At 37.3% G+C, this 24,185-nt stretch overlaps 1 protein-coding gene across 1 annotated transcript in view; it reads left to right on the top strand.

Moving 5' to 3' along the window:
• The first annotated feature begins 9,020 nt into the window (after positions 1–9,020).
• Positions 9,021–24,185, top strand: part of LOC140142882 (uncharacterized) — a 32,718-nt gene continuing 17,553 nt past the window's right edge. Inside the window, exon 1 of the mRNA XM_072164900.1 lies at positions 9,021–10,009. Coding sequence (XP_072021001.1) covers positions 9,789–10,009 — 221 coding nt within the window. The 5' untranslated portion in view covers positions 9,021–9,788. The remainder of the gene's footprint in view (positions 10,010–24,185) is intronic.

Genomic DNA, 24,185 nt, shown 5'->3' with positions numbered 1-24,185 from the left:
ACAATTGCTTGAACATTTTTATGCGTGTAAATTATTTGTTCCATTGATGACTATGACATGAAATTTGGTTAATGCTTGGAGCCTGTTCAAAGTTAGTAATTATGAACATCGGTATAAAGTGCCAGATATTGTTTATGGTTCATGATCGTGTGTCTGCCTGCAGCTCTAGTAATTTCATTTGGGTATGTTGCAATAGAGGCCTTGCATGTGACGTATCATCCCGTAAATATGGCGGACTACTCAAATGCATTCAACAAAAGCATGATTGCAATCTACCGTGACAGTTCGTCTCATAACTCTGCACTACGATCAAATAGGTTGATGATAACATTTGATTGAATGGACTGTACGCCGCCATAACTACGGTGAAGGACACCGGTTCAAATGCTTTGTTTGGAGCCAATCAATAATTTCATGCAGGGCCTCTATTCAGCATCAAAGTGGTTACGTAATTCTCTTGGTTACCGGATCACGCTATTTTGGTATGCCTTCGAGTGCCATATACTTTGTGTGGTGATCGTTTCGATCGTGGTTCATTACTCAAGAGCGTGATCCCGTTGACATAGCAACATTACGTAACTTCGAGGTTAAACCAGGAAAGTTGAAAAAGAAGGAGGGAGAACGGAATTATATCCTTGAGATAATCCCGTAGGTAATCCTGTCGCGCACCTATTCATAGTCCTTTATTCTCAAGTAGTTACACATCTACTTGAAAGTAGCCTTTGATGTGATGTGTGTTGCCGACTACGGTTGATTAATTTTCACTCCAGAATTGAAACCATATCCAATGTTTCTATAGAGAATCCCTTGAAAGTATGACACGTGTGTGTTGAGTACCTGATGTTGCTCTGAAGGGATGCCACACGTGGATACTATAAGAAAGAAATGTAGTTTTGTAAAGATTCCAAAAAAATCCGCCCATTTTGGAACATATATTAATTATTTAGGAGAGTGTTTTAGGATTTTGTTAGAAAAGGGATGATTTTTGATCATCCATATTTTATTGTTTTATGTATTTTCCTGTCATTTCCTGCAAACCTAATAAAGATATTTTGATAATTGAAAATAGGCTGTATCATAAATCGTAGAGGTTGAAAGCGTAACCAAGCGTGCAAAATTATTATTTGCCATGGAACTTCGGTCATATTTTATTTGAAATAAACTGGATGTTAGGATCTGCATGCATGGTATGCATAGTATTGATGGTATACAGACACTGACCTTTCCCTAAAACTAGTAAGCAGCAACTTGTGTATCACACCCGTCATGGGTTCGAACCCTTTTGTTGTATTTGATTGTTAAACCTAAATAGCGTGATTTCTTTTGAATGAGCGGCAACACACATATTTTGTTTGAGGATAGCTGGATCTATCTCCTTTCTTTACATCTTCTCTGGTTAAACTATGTTGCAGAGTAATTCCTTTTTGTATGATAATCGACTGGCAAGCCCTTGTAATATCCTCACTAGGTTAATTAACTCAACGGGTTAATGATTGGCAGGTTTCGGCTTTTATGCAAATATTGTTTTCACCTATTGCTATGGTAGTTAATCCGGTTATTACATAACTTCGCAAGTGTATTCGCTATCGAAGTGACGTAATAATCGGATTAACTACCATAGCAATATGTACAAACAATTTTTGATTATATCGCGCTGCATTCACGCGATACCTCTGGATTGAACCATATCATGCTGATCACTCGCACCTGTAATATTAGTATCTTTGAAAAGATTTGCATTGTATTCAATCTATGATTGCAGACATACACAGGTGATGATTGCAACCTGCTTGTAGTGCAGAGCGATATGGTCAAAATTGTATTCATCCATTGCTATGGTAGTTTCCCCGATTTATTACGTCAATTCGACAGCGAATATGAACGTACTAAAAGTTGACATAAATCCCCCCATGCGAGCTAAGTTGGAAGCTGTGAGAAAGGTCATCAAATTTAATACAGCGGTCAAATTAAAAAATTGCTCAAATCTTGAATCATACCGTCTTGGATTATTAGGAAAAAGTCTACTTTGACCGATCTGTGATTCACCGTCTTCAAAAACTGATTACTGAATACTCTGAAAACAAGGTTTGTCGTATTTGATCCATACGTTTTAGCAAACACTGTTACCTTTATCAACACTTGATGTCACGTCACAAAAAATTATGTTTGTAGCAACAATATTTTGGTGTATATTGAACTAAAGAAAATCATTCTGCAGCGTTTACTTGTTTTCTCAAAACAACAACAGATTCAAATATCTCGTATCCGCACATAATCTGAGGGAAACCAATGGAGATGGCCTATATAGTTTCTCAGCAAATTAATTACCTATTATTAACAGAAATTGTATCCGGAATTAATTATAGCCTCGTATAATTTAATTGAGATATACATTTGTATGGTAACAGCTTACATTAATGTAATTTCCCGCTGAAAATCTTTCGAACTATAAACGGGAACTTTAAAGGTGAACCTCATTGAAAATAAAGTTATATATCAATGGAAAGCTTATGATGTCAGGAAGCAGAAAAGAATATTTTTTATTTGCATAGCGTACCAGGCTAGACATAATCTCCATGCAAAGATTGGATATTGGCACCCCCTAAATTACAAAACGAAATCGTTCAAATTGGGCGCTTTCGTTGATGACGTCAGCCCAGGGACACACAGTTACTTCCGGGTTTGATTGTAAACACAATGTCCGTGTATTACTGTGGCATGCATCGGGCCAATTCAGTCATTGTCAACTTTACATGAAAAATATCTTCAATAAAATAAGAATTACATGAAGGAAATATCATGATCAAATCAAGAATGAAGTTCCTGAATAAAGTGTGCGGTTGTAAAAATGGGAAAAGTGCTGGCCGGGGTGATTTGGGATAGGCCAAGCCATCCACGATATGCATAGGGAATATTACAGTAAAGCACGAAGAGCGAAGATTCGCCGAATGAAAACAGATTGCAAAAAATAACTGCTAGTGCTACCAGTTCAGATCGTCACACCAAGTTGAGATGAACTTATCAAAGGAAAATGAAGGAATAGAATAAGGTATATGTACAGGATTTTTTAATTATTTCTTAGCTTTACAACCGGTCATGGCCGGTCATGTATGATAGACGAACTTGTATATAGATACATACGGGATGAGCTCAGTGACTGACTGAGTCTCACTACGCCGAGTGTTCAGTATCCGCGACTGTACTGTACTTACTTGCAGACAAAATGACCGATTTGATATTCACATTCTGATATTTCCAACTTATTGCTACTTCATCAGCAAAATTTATTCCTGTAAATGTTCCAAATATAAGGGAACGATTGATCAAATCTGCTGAAACACCCCATGAAACCACAGATATATGGAACACACAACGCATGAGTGCTGCCGGCGGACGAAGCCCCGAAGCGAGTCGCTGTGTTTGTGCATATCCGTCCCTGCCATTTCTTCAGCAATTTACGCATCGTGTTCGGTAATCCATAAAACATGAATGTTTCACTTTTTCAGTACCGTACACTGATTGTACTATCATTAAAGAATCGTGACACAAGTGACAATGTTTTAATTTTATTCAGATTTCCATTTAATAACGGTCTACTAAGCCTAAATTGTATTTATTTTATCATAAAGTATCTGCCTGAGTATCTGTTTCTTTCAATCGTGATTGTGTGGAAAGAATGTATTACCGCAATGCGCTAAATATGAAAACTTTTATATGGGCTGGATTTGACGAAATCGACGGTTCTTTATTAATTTTTTGATTACTGCAAGGCGATATTTTTTAAATCAGATATTTTAAAATGAATCAAGAATAGGGAATGTCACAAACAAGTATTTAATTTGTTATTCGATCATGTTTATTCAGTCCCTGATTCAGTCCATGACATGAACGGTACTCGGTAGCAGCAAGCATTTGCGCATGGGATTGATCCCAGCGCGAAATTCAAACTCAATTACCCAGTTTTACCCAGCCAGTTATGACTGATTTTGTCAAAAATTTACGGAAAATTTATGTGTTGACAATAATTCTATTATTTCTAATATATATAGAAGGAACCAGCAACGTGAAGATTCCTCTAATTTCAAGCTTTATCATGTTTATTGTGAAAATCAGACTTGCCGGGCAGCTTGCAAAGTACAGGAAGCAAGTCTTGTTTACGTGTTTCCGAGTCAGATCACGTGACTGCGAACCCTGAGCTTACGTCACGAGCATTCCCAAGGTCATAGACGATTGATTTGGGTGCTTTTTGGGCGCCTTAAAAAAGACCAAAAATTCATTAATTTTTTTAATTTTTCAGCTTTATTGGCCATCAAAAAAATCGGAAAAAATTATTTTTAGTATCCTGACATCATAAGCTTTTCATTGATATATAACTTTATTTTCAATGAGGTTCACCTTTAAAGAAAAGTCGCATAAAACTTTTCATCAGAGTCTTATTTTACAAATCTTCTGGAGTTTCTGCATGAAATAGCTCTCTTCTGCAATATGAACCAGTCCTATAAAATATCTGCATTCACATAAGATGAAACCTTTTGAAAGACACACGAGGCAGCAATTGCGTTTTTGTCCATGTATTAATTTATTTTACTTGTCATGCAAGACTGCCAACTTGCATTTTCATAAACTTAATTTGATGACAAAGTTCGCTTCCCGGGGTTCGCTTGTATTTTAAATGAAATGAAAATTTATGATTGTGAATATCAATCGTACCTTTGTCATGTTTATGTCAAAAAGCTTTTCACAAATCTGGAGCCACTGACGACAAAACCATTACCAGTCAGTATCAAAAACCATTAAAGGAGAAGTCACGCCACAGCAGTTCATCTGGGTGTACCAAACCTGCTTGGTTATCGTATGGACTCTGCCTTGTAATCGGTGGAGTGCGAGTTCGAACACCGGTGGTGCCATCATGTTGTGCTCTAGGGCAAGGCGCTTTACCTTACTTGCCTCTCTCTACCCAGGGGTGAAATGGGGAGCTGTTACCGGTATGAATATTGTCCATTGAGCGCCCAAAGGTATGAGCATGCATTTGGCATTGTATGGCATGGCAGCTGACATATTCTAACGACAGCCGAATAAATGTAAAGCGCTTTTGTACTTGTGCACATGTGAAAGGCGCTGTATAAATATCAACATTTATTTATTTATTTTTATTTTTATCAAATTAATCAGTGACAAGGTTATCTCTGAATTTGGCAGGTGTAATAACATTAAAACATCAATTAGCACCTGTCAAATTCAGAGATAACCTTGTCACTGATTAATTTGATAACCAAGCAGATTTGGTTCACCCCAGAAGATCTGCTCTGGTGGGGCTTCCTCTTTAACACTAACAGTCTGAGAGTAATGGTCGAAATATCAAGTATAACCACAAGATGAATGATGGCTTGTTCTATTCCACGACCTGCAACAACGAGTGGAATGGAACAACTATTATAACATCTTTAAAATTTCGATCATTACATGAATTTCAGACAGTTAATATTATTTTTGTTTGTAGGTCGCTCTTTTATAAATTCAAGAAAATTTTGTGTTTACAACACACCACTAACTTTAAATTGCTTACATTTAAAGCCATTTCATGAAAGATGGGAGTCCCTCTCATGTATATAATCACAATAACAATGTCAGTCAGTTCTATTTATAGATTTCCCAGATGACTCAATGTTATCATTGCATTGCATCAGATGTTGCTAAATGCTACTGTGAGGGAATAAGCTATTTGCTATTACTGAAATCTTAGTATAAAACAAAATGTAAACATGATTTTGTGGAAGATTTATAAGAGTGTTCCAATAGTGCCAGCTGTATGGGATTGCAGCCTCAAATATGAGCACTTGTAAACCAGTAAATTTATGCGTAGTTAAAGAGCTACTACTCCGGCTAGAACGAAGGATCTTTACTTGCTGAAATCTGGTTTTATCTTTTTTGTACTGTAAAATTGGGTAAAAAGCTATATATTCTTGATTGTTAATGATGTGAAATTTTGGGCGCTCCCATACAAAACCACCCCTTTTTTGACATTGCCAACACCGAATGACCCCTTTTTCTGAAAATTTCTACACTGATAGACCCCTTTCATATTCGGGAACACACCCTCGAAATGATAAAATAGATTCATGACAAAAAGTCCTGGTTCAGTTGAATTCATCCTTAGTTTCATTGAAATAGAACATTATTTGGAGATCATTATGTCTAGACAATGAACCCACCACCAAAGGAAAGACCTGAAAAAGACTAGAAATAATTTATAACTATGAATTATTGATATTTGAAATCAATCTAAATTCAGTTTAAATTAATTTCGGAAATGATGAATCACTTTTATCATTACAATAGATGCTTTGAATTCAAGAGAATTGAAGTTACTGCATTCACCGAATAGAAACTCTTTGCTTTGACCATTTAAAGCCATATTATAACATTTGCTGAGGAGAACGCCTTCAAAAAATGTTTAAATGCAGGTTTTTACACGATTGTAATGTTCTTTAGTAAACAAAGATTCTCTGCAAAAGTCAAGACTTTATAGGTGCTGTAGTTTTGTCAAAATCCGAAATATTGAATAAAACACCGGAACCGTCGTTTTACTAAATACGATAGAAATATTAGTCGAACGCGTATGCGATGTTCATAACACATACTACGTACACGACACACACACCCCCACACACGCCAGAGGATCGTAGCGTATTACAACCGCCGGAGTAACATATAATAGCGTTAGTAGTAAATTCCATTTTTCTTTGCTTTACCTCACTTATTCGGCTCTAAATTAAAAGGGGATATATCTGACAATAAAAGCTAACATTTTATGGAAAAAAAATACAAATCTATTTTTAAAGAAATGTTATAATATGGCTTTAATATAGTCATGTTCGAAATAATGTGTCACTTATTGTTTGTAATAAATTTCATATGCTATTTATATCAAATGTGAATGTGAATCATTATCTTTTCAATTCAATGAAAACACCGTGCGCATGCAGCAAGAACGGACTGGTGATTGCTTAGAAATAATGGTTTCTTTTTTCTTAAGGGATGGGGTATGAACAGTATTTATTGTGGGACATTAGAACACATCAGACATATCGAATTGCATTCTGAATACGAAGAATGTCCTTCTGATATTTTATATAAATTCGCAATGTAATACACATTTTATGGGAAATGATTAAAAATGGATATTTTTGATATTTAACAGTACTCGAAGTAAACATTATAAATCTGATGATTTATACTTAAAGTGTATGTAGGTGGGATGAAAAGCCGACGATCAATTGAAAATATTGACCTTTCGTATTGAAGATATGGATCCCCCAAACACCAACAAAAAATCCATATCTTCAATATGAAAAGTTAAAATTTTCAATTGATCCTCCCAGCTACATACACTTTAAGAATATATCATTAGATTTATAAAATTTACTTCGAGGACTGTTATATATCAAAAATGTGAAAAATATCAAATCTTAATAATTTGTCATAAAATTTATATTATATCGTGAATTTCAATTTCGATATGTCTGATGTGCTCTCACGTCCCACAAAAAATACTGTCGAAACGCTCAAACGCTCATTCCAGATCCCTTAAGGGTTCTAATTTATGTTATTCACTTGAGGATTACCTTTCAGGTATATCCGGCTTTCTTAATTTTCTATGAACTCATGAAACTGCTATTTGGACAAATTAATATGTTGGAGATAAAAGAAAGTTCCCTGGAAAATCAAGGACGGACCACCTAAATTCTAGTGTGTTTCTGCACGTGGGGAAGCACCACGTAAACAAAATAACATCAAAATCACAAAAAAGCAGCCTTAAGGGTAGACTAGGTATTGTTGGTCGGAGCAGCCACAAAATCGATTATTATTACATAAATCAATATATTATTGAAAAATATCACTTTGATGTTCATTCTACAAATCATATCTTGCTTGATTTATTGTTGATAGTGAGTTATGTACGTTTTACAAAAGTGTTGTTGTTTCAGCCATCTTTACAACATAACTCAAGAACCACAGGACCTACAAAGATTAGCAGCTTCTTGGGACTAAAAACACCATGTTTTGGGTCATAATAGGTAAATTTGCACAATTTTGCGTGCATCGCGGGTAATGACCCATCAAATCTCACATTCATCTTTGGCTACAATAGTCTGAAATTAAAAATGTTCGCTCGTTTCGCACGCAGATATCAAGTAACAAAATATTCTCACCCCTAACATTTTAATGCGTATACTGCGATTATCTATATCATTGGACATTGAACTTAATCTGAGAATTTGTTTTGACAAAAAAAAAAAAACCTTTAAAAGACTGAATTAGATGCTACATTATACCACATGTCAGGTTAATGCAGAGAATATAATTTACCCTTCCCAGAATCCTTTGCAACATGATTACATCACCTCATTTCAACAAATGACATGACACACCCGTTACTTTGTACAGTTTCCCTTTGTTTTCATTTTGAGAATAGACTGGTTATACATGGATCAATACTACACTCTAAATTCCAAGGATTTAAAATAAATCCTAAAAGATTGTGATTAGGGACCAATCAAGTATTAGATTTAAAATTAACAGATTTAAATTTGAATCTTTAAAATTAAAAATTAAATCTTTAAAATTTAAAACTCAAATCTATAAGGTTAATTTTAAATCTAAAATTGATTGGTCCCTAATTGCAATCCTTAAGGATTTATTTTAAATCCTTGTAATTTAGAGTCAAGAAATAGACAGTCAAGAAAGTATTTTGTACGATCTGGATAATGCTCTCCTCATTAAGGTACATTTTGTCACTATCGACCCACGTTACACCAGATAGCAAGTCAGCACAGAAAATTGAAATGGGAGAAATGCATTATGGGAAGTGTAAGATATCTTCTCTGTGTGAAATGTTGGGCTAATAAAATGGCAACACTGTTTGCGTTACGTGTATTGGAGTGGGAGTGAGTTTAAATGGGTGGCGCGTACAGTCACAACTTGAATAAGTTTTTATCACACGAATAAGGGTGTCCGGTTTGAGAACTACATCATTGCCGTTGCGTGGTAAATTAGAATTACATCCTATCTTTATATATTCGGTGAAAATTAGACTGACCAGCATCATTGACTGAAGTGAGCTGGTGAAAAAGGGACACAGGCTGCTGCTTTGGCTTCAGATTGGTAAATGTGGTGTGAAAAGCTGTAAAGGCAGAGTGCATAGCAGACAAAGACCTTGGGACTTTTCTGGCAATTTAACTATCTATTTCATCCGGTTCTCCTGATTTGACCGACTTATCTTGTTTTGGAACCTTCTGGATTGTCAAAACTAGGCCAATCGAGTTCAACATCCAAGCTGATAAATCATTTTGAAAGCTACTGACTACATGCTAGCTTTTGACGGCCATTATTCGTTTGTAATAAATTGAAGGAAGTTCAAAACATTGTGTAGATTTGTGAAATTGACTGCATTTGTACTATTGATGCAGAAACATTAGGGTTGGTAAAAGTGGCAGACTTTTGGAATTGAAAATTATATTTAGTCGATTGACTTCTGAATTGACCGTTTTTACTATTGCATCGGAAATCAGATTATTGTATAAACCTGTAACATATTACATACATCTGAAATTACGTACTGTATTGTTGAATTGGAATGAATGGCCTGACGCACTTTTAAATTGTATTATTGTGGACAGGACGATTACTGAAATAGACATCATTTTATAATTGGATACAGAACACATTGGAGTATTTGGCAACATCCAACCTTTCTTTTTCATTATTGTGGGTACGGGAAATCAAAAATGAAGTCCTTATACCACGCCTTGATGGTGACTTCATTCATGTTTGTACCTTTTACACATCATGTGGAATCTAAAGGTTCCAAAGTTACAGAAGATATTGGAAATATGCCTAGCGAATACTATTATGATTATTTGGACATAGATATAGAGGAGCCCGGTGAATTACAAGAATTGCTACAGGATAGACGGGAGCTGGGTATTCTATATGATCTATGCCCATGGTGAGTATATATGCTATTATAAATATAATCCTCGATAGGCTTTATATTAGTTGTTTGAGCGGCTTCTTTTCAGAGCCGTCGAATCTTCAGTAAAGAGCCTGGCACCTAAATAATAAACGACTCTTTTCAGAGCCACGACCAATCCCCAAGGGGTAGTCTGCTTGAACAGCTCTTTTTAGAGACTCCGTATCTTTAGTAAAGGGGCCTTATACATAATAAAAAAAGCCACCAACCTTTTAATGGACATGGGACAGCCAACTTGAAGGTTTCTTTTCAGAGCGCATACAATAAACGACTCTTTTCAGAGCCACCGACCTTTCAGTGGACAAGGGGCAATCCACTTGAAGAACTCTTTTCAGAGCCGCCAAACCTCTAGTAAAGGGGCAGCATATTTTAATCTCAGAGTCATCGGCTCTTAATTAAATAATAGTGTTGTAGATAAATAACAAGCAATCAAACTCATCTTTGGACAATAAACTTTCTTATCACTATTAGTGGGATGCACTCTTAAACAAAAAAAAAGTTACTCAATGTCGAGTAAAAAGGAAGTAGAACAATAAAATGAGTCAAATAGAACTCAATATTGATTACATTCAACTGTTGGTCAATTTGAGTACAATTCAATCAAAACCGAGTTCTTTTCACTCATTTTGCTGCTACTTTATTCTTAAGATTCCCACCACGAACAATATGATGAGTCAAATTTTTCAGGCCCCACAAAATATACTGTGCAAGTGTTGCTATCCGATTCCTTAACAAGAATATATTCCGTTGGTAAATATATTATCTCCACCGTGTGTTGCTTATCTTCGAGTTTCGAGTCTCGAGTCAAATTTTCGAGTCTCGAGTTTCGAGTCTCGAGTCAAATTTTCGAGTCTCGAGTTTCGAGTCTCATATATCGAGTTTATGCACCTTTAGACACTCGCGCAATTGTCCCCCTCGGGGTATTTTTTGTCCGATGATATTAAGCGTATATCCTTGATAGTTTTCAGATCATGGATATGATCTTTTTCCTTCATCTTCTTCCGTCAAGTAAACAGGTATCTCATGATCAGGACTAGGTAGTTTATTAGATTCATTGCTTTGGGATCAGTGTTGTATTCAATTTCATATTTAGTGACAGTTAATATATAACGAAGTACGGATTATAATAGTTATCTTGCACAGGTTTCAGATATTAAGCACCAGGTTAAGCTTCTGTATTAAGTTAAGGAGAGTGCAGAAGTGTTTGTTAACTTAATGAACTGATGAACTTCGAGCTCACCTTCTTCATTCGTAAAATCAGTGTGGTTGTTCCAAGGGGACAATAACCGACATTTGAATTATTTGCAGTTCAACGGGAAACAGGTTCCAGAAAGGGTTGAACAGTGACTGCCACGCTTTCCGTCCTGATCTTACCATATAATGTTTTGATGAATCCAGTTGTGTGAAAATATTGGATCCAACTCATAATAATGATAAAATTGGATGCTTTACGCCCAATATTTATTGGTCTTGCTCATCATCATCAGTCGGCTGCGGAGCAGGCGACTACAAGCTTTCTCCAACTATTGCCATCTTGGGCAAGCGAAACAATTTTGTTTGGCTGCAGCATTCCTTCAGTATCTCCCAGCAGGTGCTTTACATACTGTAAGTACAGTATGCGTGGCCGTCCTGGTTTCCTCTTCCCATGTGGTGGAATATAAAGGGCATATTCTTTCACAGGCTCGCCGTCTTCAAGACGCAAAATATGACCGAGAAATTTGAGTTGATGAATCTTGACTCTGGCAACTAGTGGAGTGGTGTTGGTCAGATTGTAGATGGTTTCATTTGGAATCCGATCCACACGCTTGATGTTTAACATGACTCTGTAGCAAGATGTTGCAAAGGCATTGATCTGGGTTTCCATGTCCTTGGTGATTACCCATGACTCGCACCCGTACAGAAGAACAGTAACACAAGTGGTCTCAAACAGCTTGATTTTTGTTTCGATTGGCAGGGATGAGCTTCTCCAAAGGCGTTCCAGTTTTCAGAGAGCGGCCCAGGCTAGTGCTTTTCTTCTTTTTAGGTCTCCAACACGAGAGCCCATCTTGGAACCCAAGTACTTGAAGTCTGTGACATGGTTGATGGTGCTACCATAGTGCTGGCTGGGCGTTACAGGTTGCAGTCATATATTCTGTCTTAGGTGCGCTGATGCTGCTGCTGTTGCAGTCCTAGTAAGTTGTGACTGGGCCCGGGCTATAGAAGATTCCAACAGGGCAATATCATCAGCAAAATCCAGGTCATTCAAGCATCCTAGCAGGATGGGTAGGTAACAATTCCAGAAGTTGATTTCTTCAGGAGGTAGTCTACCAGGATAATGAACAGGAATGGTGCCAACACATCACCCTGAAGCACTCCAGTTGTTACTTGGAAAGGTTCTGAGATACTTCCATCTACCATAACGGCACTATTGGAGTCCTTGTAGAGTACCTGGATGGCATGGACCACAACCTTTGGTATTCCATAATGCCGCAGCACTGAGAACACGACGGACCTGTTGATGGAGTCGAAGGCTTTTTTGAAGTCCACAAAAGTGACTGCCAAGGGAAGTTGGTACTCTTTGAAGCCTTCCATGATCCTCCTCAAAATGTGTATTTGCTGAGCAGCTTCGACCTGATCTAAAGCCCGCCTGGTTGCTTCTCAATAAAGGATCAATGTGAGGTCGAATCCTGTTCAGAAGGATCTTGTTGTACACTTTTGCGGCACTGGAAATAAGTGAACCACTTTGTATCAGGATCTTGCAACTTGAATTGAATTTTGGTATCTTGCTAGGTTTTCCTTTGCTTGTTCGCAGACTGGCAGCTAGACGGGCGCTCACAATACGATGATCGGAGTCCACTTCTACTGAATTGTATGCTCGACAGTTGCGGAGAGAATTTACCCACTTGTTGTTTATTAGAATGTGATCTAACTGTACATGGGTTGATCCAGCTGGATGGGTCCAAGTCCAGAGACGGTTCCTGGGTTGGTGGAATCTCATTTGGGCCGATCAGAGGTTGTACTCCTGGCAAATGTTGACCAGACGCTCACCACTGTCATTGGTTTAATCATGGTAGCAGTATGGACCAATCACCCAAGGATGGGACTATCAGTTCCTATTCTGGCATTAACATCGCCGAGGATGAGATGGACGTTGTGCCTTTTCAAACCATCCAAGTGATCAGATAGAGATGAATAGAATTCCTCCTTGTCAGAGCACTCAGTCCGGCACTCAGTGGGTGCATATACAACAGTGATGCTAAGCTGAGGGTTACCATGACATGTTACAAATAGTATCCTCTCAGAAACAGCTTCAACACTCTTAAGACATCTGTGAACGTGCTTGGACAATGCCAGACCCACTCAGCAGAACTGAATACTAAAACCCAGTTCCTATCGTCTGACCAAAGTTCATCAGTTGGGCTTGGTGTAATGAGAAGATGTTCTTGAATTCCGGCAATGTCAATACCTGCATCAGCACAGCCCATAAATAGCTGATGGATTTTCCCTTTTTGATTTATAGTACGGACATTATAAGTAGATATTACAAGAGATTTGAAGGTAGACAGGCGACAATAATCAGGACCAACAGTTCGTGATGGTGTACCGAGTTCCCGCTGGTCCGTCATGAAGTCAATAGTAGACTGCCGATCATCTACCCTCCTTATGTTTTGGAGATTTGCTTGTAGTTTTCGTAATCATTGAGTTGCAGGGAATTATTTTAGTCCAGACCCAGCAGCTTTACGGGTGATCAGCCCTGTTTCAGTTTATTTCTGACACACAGCAGCCAAGATATACCAATATGCAGTAGTTCGCCCCTGATCTGGAACATGTTGGCCAGTGTTGGAAGGTTGACCAATGATGACATGTTCAACACCAGCCTAATGACCGTTGAGAAGTAAATCTGCTTCTTCCGCTCTTTGGCCTATGATGAAAATTCGGAGCCATTGAAATAGGCTACTCCAATATGAAGAGAAAAACTACCGTCCATGACCTCTTCGAATACTAAAGAAAACGAAGATGGAGCTTGATGTTCATAGTAAGAGACCTTGGAACTAAACTAGCCCTACCAGAAAAACAGCACCTGATCTTACCGCACTGTTCTCTAGCAGTTTAAGGACAAAGTCCGACGGAACATAACTCACAAGTGCTCTTTAAAAGCTGTTATTACAAATGCCATGAACACCAAGATATGAGTAACTAGAAGGGGAAAAAACGGAGCAGTATCTCATCATGATTGTGTCGCTGGCTGTCGTTACAGTAGCAAAAACAAATGGCCAAGACATTTGGACATACTGGCTGTTGAACCTGATGGTTTCCTCTGCCCTAAAGCTGGCATGTTCAACAACTGAGCTAGGGAGGCAGAGGGAGCTCATTCTCTCACTCTGGTAAAATATCAGCCCGCACCTGAGAGCACCCAATGGGAAATCCAACACCAGAAACAGCACGTTAAACACTGATTCTTTGCAACCGGGGTTGCAGGTGTTGGCAAAGATAATTTTCAGCTCCCCGACACTGCAGCAATGTCTCCCTTTCGCTATGAGTTTTAAAATATTGGACTCGACTGTGTCTCGTCCAATATTTTATCTCATAGCTCGGCCAATAAATACGGGCTCAATTAATTTGATATCAAAACACTTTCGCTTCATACTGCAATACAATATTAGAGCTAGGTATACGTAACAAGCGAAACTAGGATTAAGAAAGATATCCACACACCCATTACCAAACTTTAAAAACTATACTGGGAACTTAACAACGGTGGAGCACACAACCAATTTGTGGCATAAAATTATCGCAAAATAATATTGCAAGAAAATTCCGTACATGTAAACTTCTAAATATGTCACCTGGTTAGCAGGTTAATAATATGTGTAAACTCACGGTGGTTCACATTTGTGGTTTGTACGGGTAACCTTAATGATCATATCATGTTTGTTATCATCAAATTGAATTGAGCTCAAGGTGAAAAGGGTATTTCTTTTGTTTGTGATGTAGCAAAATGCTTTATTTTGAGCATCTCAATGAAATAATAACTGACTTCCCAATCATTTGTCAGTGTATAAATGAACATCGTTTGTTACTCGAATTTGTCACAGCGGAACTAGACATTATTCGAATAAAGAATCCTGAAACCGCGTTTCAGTTGATCTTGGTTAAAATCCTTGTCTTAACAATTTTTTGTCGTTGACACAGTGTTCTAAATTAGAAAGCTGTTTTCGTGACACCCTGAGAGCACATCAGACACACCAAATTGCATTCTGAATACAAGGAATGTCCTTCTGATATCAAATAATTTTGATTTTTTTTTCAATTCGTGATATAATACACATTGTATGGCAAATTATTCATTTTTCAAACTTCCAAAAGAAAAAACAAAACAAAAAATCCCTATTTACTAGGGTCCGAGCAAGAGTTCTTTTCTGTTGCTGACAATTGGTTACAATATACAGGATATGATCACCGGCAGTAATACTAGAAGTAGGTGAAAGTTTCATAGGCAAAATTTCCTTCAGCATGACTTCGTGAACCAAATAAATGACAGTTATTGGTCATTTACCCATTTATTGATCAAATATATGAGGCACCCAATCAACAATTACACAGCCTTGTCAACAATATTAAAGCCAATCGGCATTGTAACTTCCGGTTTTTGAGAGCTGTTTTAAGGCATTTTGACCTGACTCTGATATAGCGGGAAAATAGCTGTAATTAATATGAATTGATTTATTATTTTCATGATGTTATCATTAAAAATATTTTAATAATTAATTTATGAAATAAAAATGTTTTTTGAGTTTGCTTTTATTTTTGTAAAACATTTTACATTATATTTTGTATGCACAAAAAAACAATTTTTCTGAAATTTCCCAATACCGTAAACGTTCGCCTAATGGCGCTTTTGGATTCTTAGAAATGTGAGAGCGCCATCCTTGTAAAATCTCAACAGCATTAAGGATACGTGTATGTTAAATTGAGCAACCTGGACATAATGGCTCAGAAAAAATATCGTGACATGACCCAATACTTTAGGTCACTAGGTTAGTTGCTAGAGCAGCAAATGTTTTGGGGTTTCTTCAGGTATTCTTTCTCAAAGTGCCATTGGACTTAATTTGTAAATCGATTCAAACGTTATACCTAACTCATTTTGGTAAATCTTTTTATAACATTGTAATTTCTTCATATTTTTTTAATATTCTTCAGTTCAAAATTACACCCTTCTATTGTCTGACGACCTGTTAGCTCAGTCGGTAGAGGGTGCGCCTTGAATGGTGAATGCTACGTGTTCGAATCTTGATTTCTGCCCCCACTTTTATGTGAAGAAGGGTCAAGAAATGTTTTTGGATTTTGTCCCCATTTTACGAACGAATATTGTGAATTTTTTTAAATTTAATTTAAATTTTCTTATTTTTTTTATAGATAAATAGGCACTGCGAACAAACGGCAACAAAATCCGCTGACAAAATTTGCTCCACCTGCTACCTATCAATGCGTGATATATTCCACTACATTTAACAGTTAAATGACCTTTGAAAAATAGAACGGCCTCAATGTTTCAAATTGTGTAACTACATTACTTTATTCATTTATGCATTATAAATGATCAGCTATTTTTTCTTTTCTATCGAACCCAAGTAGATCAGACCATTGATCATATAACTATCAGACCACGAAGTAGTTACATAACTCCGTGATGGTATCGGAACCAAGCACTGTTTGTATGGCGATTATTACGATCACGCTATTTTGGTATGCCTTTTTTGTGTACTGATTGTTTCGATCGTGGTTCATTACTTAAGCGCGTGATCCCGTTGACATAGTAACATTACGTAACTTCGATACCGGGCTTCGATACTGAATAGTTGTTGAGTGCACATAATAGAGGCCTTGCATGTGACGTATCATCCCGTAAATATGGCGGACTACTCAAATGCATTCAACAAAAGCATGATTGCAATCTACCGTGACAGTTCGTCTCGCTCATATAACCCTGCACTACGATCGAATAGGTTGATGACAACATTTGATTGAATGGACTGCACTCCGCCATAACTACGGTGAAGGACACCGGTTCAAATCCTTTGTTTGGAGCCAATCGATAAAAGAATGCAAGGCCTCTATATGGAAAGCCATTGGGGTATTGTGTGCCTTCCAAAGCGCCTTATAACATGTTATCATTGTGTTGTGGAATCCTAGCCAGTATTTAATGATAGCTATAGAGGCCTTGCGTTTATCGATTGGCTCCAAACAAAGGATTTGAACCGGTTTCTTCCCGTAATCATGGCGCAGTGCAGTCCATTCAATCAAATGTTGTCATCAACCTATTTGATCGTAGTGCATTTTGTTATGCGTGTGAGACGAACTGTCGCGGTAGATGCAATCAAGCTTTTGTTGAATGCATTTGAGTAGTCCGCCATATTTACGGGATGATACGTCATATGCACAGCCTCTATTCAGTTGGTCGTTGTATGATTTTGTTCGTTCACTCATTCAAATTTTATTTATATCATTTGAAGACTGAGCCTATTGCTATTATGATACATCCTCCGCGGAACAGTTTCAAACAAATATAGCTAGGGATTATTGGGGCAGAGGTTATCTTTTGAATCCTCTTAGAGGGCTATCATTTTTTTTTTCAGAAGGGGTCCCAAATTTACAAAAAGTCTGCGTCAATAAAATTGCGCACCCCCTATTTCGGCAACAAAAATTTTATGATCCCAAACCCCAAAATTGTATTGAAATCAGTCTTTTTGAATAAAATAACACACTTTCTGTGGTCATCGTGTGACTCCTTACATTTTGGTCATAAAACATTTTATGACCCCCTCCTATTATTCTTTCCAAGACTTTATGACCCCTGTATATTTGGGACCCCCCCCCCCTTTCGAATAAAATGATATACCTCTTATGACCACTGATGCATAGGCAAGGACACTCGCGCGAATTGAAAGACTTGTCGCACGCGACAGTTCGTCTCACACACATAACAAATGCCTATACAATCAAATAGGTTCATTACAACATTTGATTGAATGAATTGAGTTACTCTAAAATGAAACGATAAAAACAAAGAATCATGAAAAAAGACACATACAAGATAAAATAATAAAATTACAATGTTAAAGATAAAATCAAGAAAATAGAGAATAAAATTTCCTCAAATCAGAAAAAAAATCATTGACATACATCATAATCTGTCAGAAATTACTGCATGAGATTCGAACCATCAATCTTCTCCACAAGTTCTCTTTATCCTCGCACTATAGTCTAATGCTCTGCTCACTGGGCCACAACGTATCAGGTGAATGATTACCGCATTATCATGAACAAGTTTGTTCGATCTTGTTCATAATTGTATGTGTCGATAGGTTTCACCCTTTAACTACACGTACCCTTAATGATCAGTGATAATAGTCGGCTTTTACAGGGATGGCGCTCTCTCATTTCCATGAACTCCATAGCGCCATTAGGCGAACGTTTACGGTAGGTCAGTGGGCAAAGTGTCCCAAAAATGCAAAAAACTTCCAATGCCGATTATATGAATTACGGATTCCAAACATTGATTCCAAAATTTTGATGGTATTTGTCTTCCTGTGGGTTCACTTGGTGGTTAAAATGTCCCGTTTGTGACCACTTCCTAGCTAAGTTGTTTCAATGAAACAGGTAGATAGAATCACAGATCCTTGATAGAATGGAACATAAACGTATAGAACACAAATTAATAATAAGGTTTGCCATTTTCCAGTGTCATGTTTGTCACGCACTTAGCCGTATCGCCATTTTTTTCTCTAAGGACTAATGACCCGTCTTCCCTTATTGGCCTCATAGTCAGAATCACTTTCTAAATCTGGAAAATTGTACCGAAAATGTCACCTTAGGACATTAAACTTGTTGAAAGCTGTAAAGAATGACAAATCAAATAGATTACCCGAGTTTGATATAACATTGGATCAATTGAGCCCATATTTATTGGTCGAGCTATGAGTTTTTTCATTATTATGTTTTGGATCCAATATTGTCACACACTTGGATCCATCAAAACATAATAATGACTAAATGATAGATAGTACATACAATTTATTGTATTTAGGGCTATATACTATTTACAAAGTAATAGAAAGTCTTGAGTCCTATTTCAAGTCATACATGACAAGTCAATGTCAAATTACAAGTCAAGAGGGGACAAACCCTAATTCGTGGTATTTCAAGTCTCGTGATGTAGTCTCGTGATCTGCTATTAACTTAACTGCTAACTCTAATTACCATTACGGTCGCCGCTTCGCAATGTTCTTTCATTTCCCTCTATTTTCAGTCATTCAAATCATAAATGTCAAAAAGTGTATCTTTGTTTTCTTACAGATGAAAACAAACGAAATGAAGTGCATCTGAAATGACTTGCGAGCTTCATTGAACCATAATAGAAAGTTATTTTTGGTGAGCTGTTGTTTTTCACCTGGGATCTGTTGCTATTAATACAAGTTCAGTGTGTTGAGAGCTGGACAAAATCACCAGAGATTCCTCATTTCCACATATGAATAGGTAAAGCAGGGTCTCAGGGTCTATGGTCTGGTATGACAGTGAAATGATACTTAAGGGGGTATGATTCATCATGTTTCCTTGATATATGGCCATGCGTCTGATGTGGGGTACCCCAATAGGTTGGAGTTGTGAGATTTTACTTGAGAAAAGAAGATGATAGGTTTACGACTTATTTGGGTCTCGATGGAAAGCCTCAGAGGAAAGCCTATTTAAAAGTGCTAATTACTTTAATGATTAAAAGCTGACAAAGTCCTTGGTTGGAGGAGGTGTGGACACGGAGTTGTGGACACGAAGCCATATAAACTCTATGGAGAGGGTCCAGCACAGTTTTATGACATCCTTGTTTTCCCTTTATGTTGACAAACAAACTAAAATCCGTGATATTATTTAGTACCAATGTTGATAGCAATCATATAGCAACATATGGAAAGGTTTGGCTACAAAACGATTCTGCTATAGTTATAAGCGCATCTGTGCACAATTTCTACCTCAATACACCTGAGCACACATCAAAGTTAGCCTAGCAATACCTTGTCTCTAAACATTCTTTGTTTGCACTACACGGTTGAGTTCATAGTATCACAAGAGCTGTGTGAGCTTCTAGGTGACTAGTGGAAAATACAGCATCTGTGATTGGTTTTTGTTAAAACAATGTTTCCTTCATCCAATCAGAAAAGATTGATATCGAATGAAAGCTAACATTTTCCACTAAAAACGCTTTCTCTTCATTAGGTCAACAGATGACGCAATTCAATGTTTATAGCAAGGCGAAAGTGGTAAATCTGTTGAAAATGACCTATTCACGTTTTTAAGGTAAACATATGGAATAAGACTAACCAGAGAGGCCACTGCACACAATAATAGTTTACATTTTGGTCAATTGTTAAGGTAAAAGAGGGATTATTTCCACGCTTTCAGAATTTTCATATAAGACATGAACATGCTGAACGTGCAATTCGATATGTCTGATGTGCTCTCAGGTCCCACAAAAAATACATAAAAACGTCGCTATCCGAGCGAACCCGATGATTATTTTCTGTGAGATAAAACATCCAAGTTATTTGACACGGAAACGTCAGCTATGGATGACACATAAATGTGATATTAAACTGAACTTTCTTTAAAGCTAGAATGTTTTTGTAACTTATTCTCAGTTTTACCAAATGTCTTTGATATATGAGCCATCTTACTTGAATATGACTCATGGAAAATGTTTCTGAAATTATCACTACGGTTAGCATTAATATGTGTAGTAAGGACATTTATATAACAACCAGCTACCTTCGACTATGTGACCCATGGGCACGACATACCAAGACCAGCAAGCGTGACCAAATCTTCATGTCATTGACATGGATAGGAACTCTTTAGACAAATATTATCAAATTTAAATATTAATTGAATAGTAAAATCATTACACGTATACAATATAATCACAAAGTTGAACAAAATAGATCATTTTGCTGCACAGTAGCTTCGTGTTGTGTACAGAAAGACCACCAGCTATGTAGAAAGTCACTTCGAGAAATCTGTCTACAATAAGCTGTTATGGCAGCGCAGAGATGGTCACGTGCGTATTTATAAATACGTATTTATAAATATAGTCGAAGCATACGGGGTTGACAGTGGTTCGCCGATTCTCCAAATTTGACCAAATTTGCACGCTACGGTATGCTGTACAGAAGCTGCCGCGAACCACAAAATTTGACACACGTATGGGGGCCGCCATGGGGTGCTAGCAAGCGCGCCGGGTTGCTAACGAGCGCGTCCGTTAGCACCCCGCTACCATGGCTACGCGTACAGTTACGCGTTTCCAACTGTCAATCATCGGGGGTCAATCACCTCGAGCTTGACAACGATGATCTAAATAGACTATTGTCAAGTCTTACGTGTGTAGGCGTGTAACTCATGGTTAATTTTCGTGTTTTAAACAGTTTTTTATTGTATATCTTGGCCGGGATCTTGGCCAGTATAGCGGGATTGTTGGTCGGTTGGATGTAATCAATAAAAAAATGCCATTAAAATATTAAAAATAGCTGTTCAACATTTAACAAAAATGCACTGCAGCAGGCTTGAAAAGGTCTAACCGTGGATGCAGCAAGCCGCGATTTTACGGGTAATTTTCATTACTGGAACGCGGAGTACGGGCGCGATGCAGTCGGTAGAAATCGCGGTAGTGTTCCAGGCCTACGCGATGGCAGGGAAATGGTCTCCTTGACTGACCCTTCCCAATCTTTATTCGCTGAGCTAAAATTGGATCGGTTGAGCCCATATTTATTGGTCGAGCTATGAGTTTTAAAATATTGGACGAGACGTAGTCGAGTCCAATATTTTACAACTCATAGCGAGACCAATAAATATTGGTCGTAAAGCATCCAATTTTATCATTATTATGTTTTGGATCCAATATTATCACAACTTGGATCCATCAAAACATAATAATAATGTCCAACATGTTTAAACTGAACGTGATTTTGTGCCAAGTGGTCACTCAAAACGAAACAATATCACAAATAGGGGGGGGGGGGTGAGTGAGGGGGTATTTTGCCTATATTACCACCAAAATGTGCCTGAAAACAAAAACAAAACATGGCTCATTTTGTCAAACAGTAGGGTTGAAGCATATCCCCTGTCCCGTGAGTGTAGCTATCTACTGCTGATATGTGTGTAAATTAAGGCGTGCAGTATATGAAATGGAGTAACCATCTATTATCTACAGCGTGGTCCAAAAACAACTTTACCCAATTTCAGAGGGTGGTTGCTCGAATTGTAGAAAAGCTATTCATAATATTGTTACATTATTCTAAATGTATATCTTTCTAAAAGTATGTGATGAAGAAATGAAAGCAAAAGGAGCTAAATTAACAAAATGGTGCTAGTTTTACGTCCGAGGGTTAAAAATCACTTTGTCCACACGTAATTCAATGGAATTTGTCCGATTGCTAAGAGTAAGGCACACATATGCGTTAGGCATACATGTAATTAGTAAACACGTTTGGCTTGTCTTTGAAAAGTGATGATTGTTTACACGCATGAAAGAAACCTACCATAACTCTACTTACGAACAACTTTCACAACCTCGGAAGTGTGATGAATAGATGCAAAGCACGGAGCGGACGTCCAAGAACTGGCCGTTCAGCTGCAAATATTGCAGCGGTACAAAGGGAACTTGTAGCTAACCCCACTACCCCAGAGTCAGTTGTCTACGCAACAATTTGCCGAGCATACCACAAACGCAATAAGTGCAATAACTTTCTTGTAGATAACATTTGACAAAAAATGACAAAAATGAGGTCTGTACAATTGCTTTGCGCATATTTGAAGAGAATTGTTTTTATATCTTTGCAGCAAGAAAGCTGCATATCATGACGAAATATCGTAGCTTGACATTTAAATTGCTTATGTTTGATTTATTTCATTGTGTTATATAAAACTGCTGAACAAATTTGTGCGTATACTGAGTGGTTCTCATTCTCTATCGAACTCGCTATTGCAAATGATGCGACGCGACAGCTAGTATAGGTCTTCGCGTGGACAAAGTTAATTTTGACCCTTTCATTTAAAACTAGCGTCACGTTTGTAATTTAATACATTTTTGGATAGTTTTTTCACCAAATACTCTTAAGAAAATGTTCTTTACGAACAGGTGAAAACAATTTGAAGCAGACTTTTCAATTTTGAGATATGAACCTTTTAAATTGGGTAAATTTGTTTTTGGCCCACACTGTACTGCTAGCTGATATCAGTGGAGCTAGAAGTTGTGTATCTATACTGTTGATGTTGTGAATTACACAAGCTTTTAAAATCAATAAAGGTGTTTAAAAGTTTAAAAAAAAACCCAACAATATCATAAATAATAGCATTAATCGTCGCAAAGTCATGCATCGTTAACTTTTCTAGCGTGCGGTTAATCATCCAAATAAATTTGATTACTTTCAAGAGTTTTTGTTTGTTTGATTTGTAAGCGTTGACAACACTAGGGAGACTTGATATTTCTGTATTTTGTTACTTAGCATATGACTCAATATGAGCCTACCCTTGAACCTTGCATGCCTGGGCTGCAACGGAAACTGACTGGATTAGCAGTACTGACACAACTACTAATAAGACTCAAAGTCTGCAAAGGGGACAGTTTCATCGTGCTCATCGAAACAATGATCTGGGGGATTTGGTCTACATTTTTAAATGTTAATACAAGATTAATGTATAGTTTAAAAACTATACATTATACATTAATCTTGTATTAACGTTTTCAATGGGTTGTAAAAGCTCAGGAACTAGGACATAATATAATAGTAATAATAATAACCACCATTGTTCAAAGAAACATACCGAAATTGCAAATGTATAAATTCTACAAAAAAAAATGCCTGAGTAAAAAATAAAATCCCCTTCCAACTCTGTGAGGTAGCCTATACAATGTACATTAAAATTGAAAAAACAAGTGACAAAAAGTTCCGCCTGATCCAAACTCCCATGCATACCCCTGAAAATCAAAAGGTGCGCCCTAGGCTATAACACTACGCAGATAAGAAAGAGCCAATGATCTGAAAGAATCATACAAACGCAATTCTTCAGATCAGCAAAATTACTGACTGTTATATTAATCTATATTTAGCAATGACCATGTCAAATC

The sequence above is a fragment of the Amphiura filiformis genome, chromosome 20 (genome assembly GCF_039555335.1).
Source record: "Amphiura filiformis chromosome 20, Afil_fr2py, whole genome shotgun sequence".
In the NCBI taxonomy this organism is placed as follows: Eukaryota; Metazoa; Echinodermata; class Ophiuroidea; order Amphilepidida; family Amphiuridae; genus Amphiura; species Amphiura filiformis.
Note: the sequence above shows the minus strand (reverse complement) of the source record. Positions and strands in the feature narration are given on the sequence as shown.